The sequence below is a fragment of the Hevea brasiliensis genome, unplaced genomic scaffold (assembly GCF_030052815.1).
Source record: "Hevea brasiliensis isolate MT/VB/25A 57/8 unplaced genomic scaffold, ASM3005281v1 Scaf300, whole genome shotgun sequence".
Lineage (NCBI taxonomy): Eukaryota > Viridiplantae > Streptophyta > Magnoliopsida > Malpighiales > Euphorbiaceae > Hevea > Hevea brasiliensis.
Window position 1 is genome coordinate 96,986 of NW_026614808.1, and position 10,981 is coordinate 107,966.

Consider the following 10,981-nt stretch of genomic DNA (forward strand, 5'->3'; position numbering starts at 1 on the left):
GGAGGAAACATGACTATGTACGAGCCATCACACCCCTAAAAATTCAATTTTGGGTATTTTGACCTGATTTTTGCAGAGGTGTTTAGAAAAATGTAATCTACTCTCACAAAAATTTTGAAATTTTTTTTCACCGTAGCTATTTTTTTATTTTTAACCGAAAAATACATAAATTCATAAAAATAGAAAACTCATCAGAAAATCACCAAATTTTTGTGGAACATCAGAAAAATATTATAAACCCATTTGAGTTGTCATTGGGTGGTTTTCTTAAAGTTTACGGAGAATTGGCTTAGGGCATAACATTTGGCCATATCGGCATGGAAGGTAAGTAGAGAAAAATCATAGAAGAGTTGTCATGTGCACAATATTAGATTTTGTGCTCTTTATACTCAATGAGGAATTGTTCCATAAAACATGAAGCACAAAACCTTAGGGTCATAGTGAGAGCATGAAAGCGCTCCATAGATAGCATCCCCACATGATGAAGGTAAGCGTAGATGCAAGGCACCAATATTTGGAATATCTTGGGTAATATTTCAATCATTATCTGAAGAGAATAACATAACTTATAAGCAAAAAGCATGTTAGGGACGAGAGCACGCGAAAATAAAAATGTTAGTGTATCGCTAGCAAAGGGCGAGCGAACCTCTTTTTGCCTATTAGCTGAGAATAAAGCGCATCCGTGCCAATTATAGCCTCATTTTGCATGAGATGGGTGAATAACAAACGCCCCGTGCAAGAGCAGGGAGGCGTTGAGCGATCTGCCGGGCCGTCGGGGAGCAAGCGGGAGGCCAGGCCTTTGCCACGGGCCGTCGGGGGCAAGCCCAGGAGGCAGGCGCGCCACGGGCCGTCGGGGCAAGCGGGAGGCCCAGGCCTTGCCACGGGCCTGTCGGGGGCAACAGCGGGAGGCCCAGGCCTTTGCCACGGGCCGTCGGGGGCAAGCGGGAGGCAGGCAGCGCCACGGGCCGTCGGGGCAAGCCCAGGAGGCAGGCAGCGCCACGGGCTGTCGGGAACAGCGGGAGGGCCAGGCCTTTGCCACGGGCCGTCGGGGGCAAGCTGGGAGGCAGGCGCACTGCGGGCCAATCGAAGGAGCAAGCCCCAGGAGGCAGGCACTTGCCACGGGCCGTCGGGGGCAGCGGGAGGCAGGCACTGCCACGGGCCGTCGGGGGCAAGCCCGGGAGGCAGGCAGCGCCACGGGCCGTCGGGGGCAAGCCCCGGGAGGCAGGCACTGCCACGGGCCAATCGAGAGCAAGCGGGAGGCAGGCGCTGCCACGGGCCGTCGGGGGCAGCGGGAGGCCCGGAGCAGCGCCACGGGCCGTCGGGGCAAGCGGGAGGCAGGCACTGCCACGGGCCGTCGGGGAGCAAGCGGGAGGCCAGGCCTTGCCACGGGCCGTCGGGGGCAAGCCCAGGAGGCAGGCACTGCCACGGGCCAATCGGGGGAGCAAGCTGGGAGGCCTTTGGGCAACTGCCACGGGCCGTCGAGGGCAAGCGGGAGGCAGGCCTTTGCCACGGGCCGTCGGGAACAGCGGGAGGCAGGCACTGCCCGTCGGGGGCAAGCCCAGGAGGCAGGCCTTTGCCACGGGCCGTCGGGGGCAAGCGGGAGGCAGAGCCTTTGCCGCAGGCAATCGGGGAACAGCGGGAGGCAGGCACTGCCACGGGCCGTCGGGGGCAAGCGGGAGGCAGGCACTGCCACGGGCCGTCGGGGCAAGCCCGGGAGGCAGGCAGCGCCACGGGCCGTCGGGGCAAGCCCAGGGAGGCAGGCCTTTGCCACGGGCCGTCGAGGGGCAGCGGGAGGCCAGGCAACGCCACGGGCCGTCGGGGGCAAGCCCAGGAGGCAGGCAGCGCCACGGGCCGTCGGGGGCAAGCGGGAGGCAGGGCCTTGCCACGGGCCCGTCGGGGCAGCCCCAGGAGGCAGGAGCGCGCCACGGGCCGTCGGGGCAAGCGGGAGGCAGCAGGCCTTTGCCACGGGCCCGTCGGGAACAAGCCCAGGAGGCAGGCCTTTGCCACGGGCCGTCGGGAGCAAGCCCGGGAGGCAGCGGGCAGCGCCACGGGCCGTCGGGGGCAAGCCCAGGAGGCAGGCAGCCGCCACGGGCCGTCGGGGGCAAGCGGGAGGCAGGCCTTTGCCACGCGGGCCGTCGGGGAGCAAGCCCAGGAGGCAGGCAGCGCCACGGGCCCGTCGGGGGGCAAGCGGGAGGCAGCGGGCCTTTGCCACGGGCCGTCGGGGAGCAAGCCCAGGAGGCAGGCGCGCCCGCCACGGGCCGTCGGGGGCAGCCCAGGAGGCAGGCACTGCCACGGGCCGTCGGGGGCAAGCGGGAGGCAGGCAGCGCCACGGGCCGTCGGGGGCAAGCGGGAGGCAGGCCTTGCAGCCACGGGCTGTCGAGAGGGCAGCCCCAGGAGGCAGGCCTTTGCCACGGGCCGTCGAGAGGAGGCAGGAGCCCGGAGGCAGCTGCCACGGGCCGTCGGGAGCAAGCGGGAGGCAGGCAACTGCCACGTCGAGGCAGCCCCGGAAGGGCCTTTGCCAGGAGGCAGGCCTTTGCCACGGGCCAATCGAGGAGCAAGTGGGAGGCAGGCCAGCGCCACGGGCTGTCGGGGAGCAAGCGGGAGGCAGGCACGCCGCGGGCTCGTCGGGGGCAAGCCCGGGAGGCAGCGGGCATCCTTTGCCACGGGCACATTTTGGACTTAGGAAAGGGATGGTGCGGGCGCTTGACCTTTAATGTTTCAAGACTTCTTTGCCCAGAAAGTGATGGGGGCATCCTCGTGCGTTAAGGGGCGGGAGGGTAAGAGGCGTCGGAACCTCGTGGGCGAGAGGAGATGAGCGGAGGGCGAATCGGGCGACAAAGGCTGAATCTCGGTGGATCGTGGCGGCCAGGCCTCTGCCACTACAATACCCGTCGCGTATTTAAGTCGTCTGCAAGAATTACCGCGGCGCGTTAGGGAATAGTACTTCAAGCGGCGGCGCGGGCCGTCGGCGTCGTCAGCCGCGGGGCAACCAGCGGCACGTGCCTCTGCGGCGGAGGCCTCTGCTTCGGCAGCGAGCGCCGGACACGAGCGTCGCGGGCGGATTAGGCGTTGGTCATAACGGTCAGCGGTAACCGCGCCAGCGGCTTTCAACCAAGCGCGATGACCAATTGTGCGAATCAGCGGTTCCTCGTACTAGGTTGAATTACCATCGCGGCAGCGGTCATGGTGAGTAAAACTAACTTTGTCTCACGGCGGTCTAAACCCGACTCACGTTCCCTATTGGTGGGTGAACAATCCAACACTTGGTGAATTACGCTTCAATGATAGGAGAGCCGACATCGAAGGATCAAAAACAGCGTCGCTATGAGCGGCAGCTGCCTGCCAGCGATTATCCACTGTGGTAACTTTTTTAGACAAATTAGAGAAAAAAAGGATCGATAGGATACGCTTTCCGCTTTCGTATTAAATCTTAAATCGAGAATCAAGCGAGCTTTTACCCTTTTGTTCCACGAGATTTGTTCTCGTTGAGCTCATCTTAGGACACTGCGTTATCTTTTAACGGATGTGCCCGACCAAACTCCCCACGACAATGTCTTGCCGGATCGGCGCCGTGGCGTGGAGTCAAAAAGAGGCGAGGCCCGCCTCGATTCACGGAATAAGTAAAATAACGTTAAAAGTAGTGGTATTTCACCGTCGCGTTTAGGCTCCACTTATCCTACACCTCTCAAGTCATTTCACAAAGTCGGACTAGAGTCAAGCTCAACGAGTCTTCTTTCCCCGATTCCGCCAAGCCGTTCCCTTGGCGTGGTTTATTTGGATAGTAAGCGAGGGCGATGGGAATCTCGTTAATCCATTCATGCGCGTCACTAATTAGATGGCGAGGCATTTGGCTACCTTAAGAGAGTCATAGTTACTCCGCCGTTTACCGCGCTTGGTTGAATTTCTTCACTTTGACATTGAGCAGGCGAAATCACATTGCGTGAGCATCGCGAGACCATCGCAATGCTTTGTTTTAATTAAGCGATCGGATTCCCCTTGTCGTACGATTCTGAGTCGGTATTCGGCGCGGGAAAGGCCCGGGTTCGTTCGATCCGTCCCCGGCCGACGCGGCGACCGCTCGCCCGCGGGAAGCGGCTTCGGCGATCGTAAACGGTAAGCGGGTTGGGGCCGGACCCGGGCCCTGAGCCAATCCTTTTCGAGATTACGGATCCGTTTTGCGACTTCCCTTGCCTACATTGTTCCATTGGCGGAGTGTTCACCTTGGAACTGATGCGGTTATGAAATCTGGCCGGCGCGGGAGGCACTCGGTCCTCGGTTTTCACGGGCGCGAGGCTGCCGGACCGCGCGGCGTCGCGGTGCTCTTCGGCGCTGGACCCTACCTCCGTGAGTCGTTTCGAGTGGGCGGGCTGTTAAGCGAAAAGATAACTCTTCGAGGCCGCCCGGCGTCTCGGACTCCCTAACGTTGCCGTCGGCCGCGCGTCGGTTGGAATTTTAACGATTCCCTTTGAAGCTCGCCTTGTGGCTGTCGGACGAGCTTCCCCGTCTCTAACGATCGACTAACCCCTGAGCAAGAGCCGTACACAAGGAACCTTTCCCCTCTTCCGCCTTCAAAGATCTCATTTGAATATTTGCTACTACCACCAAGATGCGCAAGCGGCGCTCCGCCCGGGCTCGCGCCGGGGGTTTTGCGGCGGCCGCCGCGCCCTCCTACTCATCGGGGCACGGCTCTTGCCCGGCGGCGGGTATAGGTCGCGGCTTAAGCGCCATCCATTTCGGGGCTAGTTGATTGGCGGTGAGTTGTGACACACTCCGTAGCGGAGTTCGACTTCCATGACCACCCTCCTGCTGTCTTAATCGACCAACACCCTTTGTGGGTTACGGGTTAGCGCGATTGGGCACGTAACCCGGCTTAGGTTCATCGCATCGCCGATTACGCTTACCAAAAATGGCCCACTTGGAGCTCTCGATTAGTGGCGCCGCTCGGTAAGCGCGCCGTCCTACCTATTTAAAGTTTGAGAATAGGTCGAGGCGTTGCGCCCCGATGCCTCTAATCATTGGCTTTACGATAGAACTCGTCCGAGCTCCGGCTATCTGAGAAACCGGAGGAACCGGCTACTAGGCGGTTCGATTAGTCTTTCGCCCCTATACCCAAGTCGGACGAGCGATTTGCGTCGATGTATCGGCTGCGGGCCTCCACGAGTTTCCTCGGCCGCCCGCTTCGAGCATAGTTCACCATCTTTCCGGGTCCCGGCGAATGTGCTCTCACTCGAACCCTTCTCGGAAGATCGAGTCGGTCGGTGCAACCCTCGGGGATCCGCGATCGGCTTCCTTGCGCCTTACGGGTTTACTCGCGTTGGCTTCGCACACATGTCGAACTCCTTGGTCAGTGTTTCAAGGCGGGCGAATAGAAACCAGGCCCGGCGCCGAGGCGCGGAGTGCGAGCTGCCGTGGCGGCGTGATGTCCACGATCGGCTGCGGCGGCGTCTCGCGGGCGTTTCTAGTGCCGGGCTTGGGCGCGCTGCGATCGCGTCGGTCGCGCCCGAACGATCGGCGGACGGCTTGTCGCCGTTCCACATCCGGCCGGGCGCATCGCGGCCCCATCCGCTTCCCTCCGACAATTTCAAGCACTCTTTGACTCTCTTTTCAAAGTCCTTTTCATCTTTCCCTCGCGGTACTTGTTACATTATCGGTCTCGCCACGTATTTAGCCTTGGGCCGGAATTTACTGCCCGATTGGGGCTGCATTCCCAAACAACCCGACTCGCGAGACAGCGCCTCGTGGTGCGGCGAGTCGAACGCAGCAGGGCTCTCACCCTCTCGGCGCCCCCTTCCGAGGACTTGGGCGATCCGCCCGGCGAGGCGCTTCTCGGACTACAATTCGGACCTTGGCGCCCGATTCTCAAGCTGAGCTCTTCGGTTCGCTCGCCGTTACTAGGGAATCTGGTAAGTTTCTTTTCCTCAGCTTATTGATATGCTTAAACTCGGCGGGTGTTCACGCTGACACAGGAGTCGCGATCGGGCGTTCCCTAGGGGCCAGCGAAGTCTCGAGGTCGGTGGCGATGGCAGCGCGCTCTGTCAGAGGTCTTTCAACCACCGATAGCCGTGGCGATCATCGCCGAGACTCGGCTTTTAGGCCAACCGCGGCGAGGCGCCGCGGGAGGCGAGATCCGCCCGCACCCCGCGAGGCGAGGGGTTAGAAGCGGCGGTTGCGTGACACCGAGCGAGCGTGCCCTCGGCCGGATAACCGAGCGCAACTTGCGTTCAAAGACTTCGATGGTTCGCGGGATTACGCAATTCACACCAAGTATCGCATTTTGCTGCGTTCTTCATCGATCACGAGCCGAGATATCCGTTCGCGAAGTCGTTATGGTTCTCGAAAAGAGGGCGGCAGCGTCGGCAGGCGCGCTCTTTTCGTTTCATGTTCCTTGGCGCTTCTCGCGCGGGGTTGGTGTTAGGGCGCGGAGGCCGGCGGGGCGAGCCCGACTGCTTCCCGACCTTTGAGCGGCGGGGACCGAAGGCCCCAGCGGTCCCAGCGTTTGTGGGCCAGCGTTCGCGGGTCGTTCTGCGGGCGAGTTTCGACAATGATCCTTCGCGAGTTCACCTCACGGAAACCTTATTCGACTTCTCCTTCCTCTAAATGATAAGGTTGGTGGACTTCTCGCGGCGTCGCCCGTGTGGCCATACGTCGCCGCGATCGAACACTTCACGGACCATTCAATCGGTAGGAAGCGGCGGGCGGTGTGTACAAGAGGCGAGGGCGTAGTCAGCGGTGATGACTCGCGCTTACTAGGAATTCCTCGTTGAAGACCAACAATTGCAATGATCTATCCCCATCACGATGAAATTTCAAAGATTACCGGGCACATCGGCCAAGGCTATAGACTTCGTTGAATACATCGGTGTAGCGGCGTGCGACCCGAACATCTAAGGGCATCACGGACACATTGTGCCTCAAACTTCCTTGGCCTAAAGGCCATAGTCCCTCTAAGAAGGCGGCGCGGAGGGTCACCTCCGCATAGCTAGTTAGCGGTGAGGTCTCGTTAGTTAGCAGATTAACCGGACAAATCGCTCCACCAACTAAACGGCCATGCACCACCACCCATAGAATCAAGAAAGAGCTCTCGATCTGTCAATCCTTACTATGCGGACACAGTAAGTTTCCGTGTTGAGTCAAATTAAGCGCGAGCTCCTCCTGATGGTGCCCTTAGTCAATTCCTTTAAGTTTGACCTTGCGACCATACTCCCCGGAACCCAAAGACTTTGATTTCTCATAAGGTGCGGCGAGTCTAAAAGCAACATCCGCCGATCCACAGTGGCATCGTTTATAGTTGAGACTAGGGCGGTATCGATCGTCTTGAGCCCCAACTTTCGTTCTTGATTAATGAAAACATCCTTGGCAAATGCTTTCGCGATTGTTGCGTCTTTCATAAATCCAAGAATTTCACCTCGACTATGAAATCTGAATGCCCCATCCTGTTAATCATTACTCCGATCCGAAGGCCAACACAATAGGACCAGAAATCCTATGATGTTATACCATGCTAATGTATCAGGCGTAGGCTTGCTTTGAGCACTCTAATTTCTTCAAAGTAACTTGGCCGGAGGCACGACCCGGCGATTAAGGCGAGGCGCATCGCCGGCGAAGGGCAATGACAGTGCACGCGAGCGGACGGTCGACCAACCCAAGGTCAACTACGAGCTTTTAAGCGCAACAACTTAAATATACGCTATTGGGCTGGAATTACAGCGGCTGCGGCACGGACTTGCCCTCAATGGATCCTCTTTATGGGATTTAGTTTGTTCTCATTCAAATTACGGACTCGAAGAGCCGGTATTGTTATTTATTGTCACTACCTCCGTGTCGAGTTGGGTAATTTGCGCTCTTGCCTTCCTTGGATGTGGTAGCGTTTCTCGGGCTCCCTCTCGGAATCGAACCCTAATTCTCAGTCACCGTCACCACCATGGTAGGCCTCTATCCTACCATCGAAAGTTGATAGAGGCGAAATTTGAATGATGCGTCGCGACACGATGGCGTGCGATCCGTCGAGTTATCATGAATCATCGAGCAGGCGAGCCGCGTCGACCTTTATCTAATAAATGCATCCCTTCCGAAGTCGGGGTTTGTTGCGTATTAGCTCTAGAATTACTACGGTTATCAAGTAGCGAATACCATCAAACAAACTATAAGCGATTTAATGAGCCATTCGCGGTTTCACGATGCGAATTAGTTCATACTTACATGCATGGCTTAATCTTTGAGACAAGCATATGACTCTTGGCGAGGATCAACGGTAGCATTCCTTAGCGGCGGCGTCGCGCCTGGCAGCCCGTGGCCGAGGCCTCGAGGCGAGCGCGTCGATCGTTCCGTTACCGATTGGGCGTTTGGGGCTGATGGAGGAGTTGCCACCCCTCGCGCATCACATTCGCATCAGGAAACGCAGCGACATTAGTGAGCCCGCGGCGGCGGTGAGCATGCTTGGAGCACGGATGCGCTCTGAGGTTCGCCTCGCACCTAAACAAGGCGCCAAGCGGGACAGCATAGCTTTGAATTCGCTTTCGTGGGTATGCAACACGAGGAACGAATCATGTCGCGAGGCACATTCCGCTCTCGGGCAACAAGCTGAAGGGGATCGAGCCAGCGGTTCAATGCTCGAGCAAAGAGCACGCCAACCCAAGCGACCAAACAACGCTCATGCGCGCCCGCGTCGTTGGCGGTGATCCCACCCAGCAATTGCCCCGGCGGCGGAAGCACGATGGGAAGTCAAAAGCGCCGAATGGAACGCTACTCACACGGCAGCTTGGCGCGAAACAAATCCGAGGAGGGCGAAGCGAGCGGTGAAATACAAGCAACACGAAGGGACGTCGATTACGGGCGTAAAGCGGTGACCTCGGCCACGAGAATTCCCCATCTGATTGCCTCGGCCTTGCCTCGGCTCGCACATCGGATTGAGCACGGCGCGAGCGCGCACCCTCACCAAGCACTCGCGTCGCCTCAACAAAACATCGGCACGGGCTCATCCCGCAACCTTAGTAGCAAATGCAAGCAGGAAGGAAAGAATGGGGCTTTGTATGCGATCACAATCACCGCGGCGAAGAAACTTCGCCGTACAATGTTCTCAACACATGCCTCATGAGCTCATGCATCGGCTCGAGCACATGTGGCATGAAGCATGCGCCCTCACCTCAACATTCGCACAACTTCAGCAAAGTAAAGGCACCGGGCTCGTCCCTCAACCTAAGCAAAGGCAGCGATCACAAAGGGACACATCGGCGCAAGCAACAATGCACACCACAATCGAAGGAAAGCGCCTACCACTCAATGCCACAACTCATGCCTCGACGCCGGCTCGCGCATAGGATCAAGCACGGCATCGTAACGCCACGCCCTCTCCCAACACTTGTAATGCCTCAACACTTGCGGAAGCCGGGCGACTCATTCCCACAACTTTGAGCAATGCCGCGATCGCCATGACCGGCGTCCATCCACGACCCGAGTAATGTAGCATCCCAACTCCTGCAAGCCTTCCCCATCGGAGCTCACCCCATGCCGATGGCGTTGCATGTCGCCGCTTTTCGACACAAGCACGCACGTAAGCACCATGCCCACACCTTGTACCGACTTTCACTTAACACCCTCGAGAGCAAGGAGATCGACCCCAATAAAGTCGGCTCTACCACGGACCCAAAGTCCTCAAAGCCTATGCCACGAGAACTCACACCATGCCCGGTGCATCGCCTATCCGGCCAAACGCGCCCGGCCACGGGAATAACCGCAAATGCCACGCCCACACCTTGCACCAGCATCAATTGACACACGCAAGCATGGAGATCGGCCCCAATAGCCTTTGGGTTCATCGTGCGTGATTGAGTCTAGCCCAGAGTTAGTTTGCAAGCGTTGGCCAGAAGCTCCATGCCCGATCTGCGCGTATACGCTTCGCCGCGTCGGCACAAACCGCGACGCGCAAATGCCATGCTCGCACCATGCACTAGCATCCATTCGACACACTTTTATATAGGATTCAACCACGATTCATTTCCCACAATTGCTGCGAGCGGGCCGAGCCATGGCGGGCGGGCCCTGCCTGCGGGATTTTTAGATTTTCCGACTTCCAAGCGGGGTAGAGGTGGAGAGGGGCTAACAAGCTAATTTCCATGCTAAACCGATGCCCACATATGGCACGGAGGCATCCCGGGCCCGGCCTTGGCCCCCGAGGTGACTACCCACACCCCTAAAGAGCATTAGGAACACAATGAAGTCAGCGGGAGGAAACATGACTATGTCTGAGCCATCACACCCCTAAAAATTCAATTTTGGGTATTTTGACCTGATTTTTGCAGAGGTGTTTAGAAAAATGTAATCTACTCTCACAAAAATTTTGAAATTTTTTTCACCGTAGCTATTTTTTTATTTTTAACCCGAAAAATACATAAATTCATAAAAATAGAAAACTCATCAGAAAATCACCAAATTTTTGTGGAACATCAGAAAAATATTATAAACCCATTTGAGTTGTCATTGGGTGGTTTTCTTAAAGTTTACGGAGAATTGGCTTAGGGGCATAACATTTGGCCATATCGGCATGGAAGGTAAGTAGAGAAAAATCATAGAAGAGTTGTCATGTGCACAATATTAGATTTTGTGCTCTTTATACTCAATGAGGAATTGTTCCATAAAACATGAAGCACAAAACCTTAGGGTCATAGTGAGAGCATGAAGCACTCCATAGATAGCATCCCCACATGATGAAGGTAAGCGTAGATGCAAGGCACCAATGGTGGAATATCTTGGGTAATATTTCAATCACGTATCTGAAGAGAATAACATAACTTATAAGCAAAAAGCATGTTAGGGGCGAGCACGCGAAAATAAAAATGTTAGTGTATCGACTAGCAAAGGGGCAGGCGAACCTCTTTTTGCCTATTAGCTAGAATAAAGCGCATCCGTGCCAATTATAGCCTCATTTTGCATGAGATGGGTGAATAACAAACGCCCCGTGCAAGAGCAGGGAGGCGTTAAGCGC

General features: G+C 57.0%; 1 protein-coding gene and 1 pseudogene across 1 annotated transcript; one reads left to right on the forward strand and one right to left on the reverse strand.

Annotated features, from left to right (window-relative positions):
- The first annotated feature begins 478 nt into the window (after positions 1 to 478).
- LOC131176983 (uncharacterized) lies at positions 479 to 2,714 on the forward strand. Its single transcript, XM_058141994.1, has 2 exons — positions 479 to 528; positions 746 to 2,714. The coding sequence occupies exons 1-2, from the start codon at positions 479 to 481 to the stop codon at positions 2,712 to 2,714; spliced, it is 2,019 nt and encodes a 672-aa protein (XP_057997977.1).
- Positions 2,715 to 6,171: 3,457 nt separating this feature from the next.
- LOC131176990 (5.8S ribosomal RNA) lies at positions 6,172 to 6,323 on the reverse strand (annotated as a pseudogene).
- Positions 6,324 to 10,981: the final 4,658 nt, after the last annotated feature.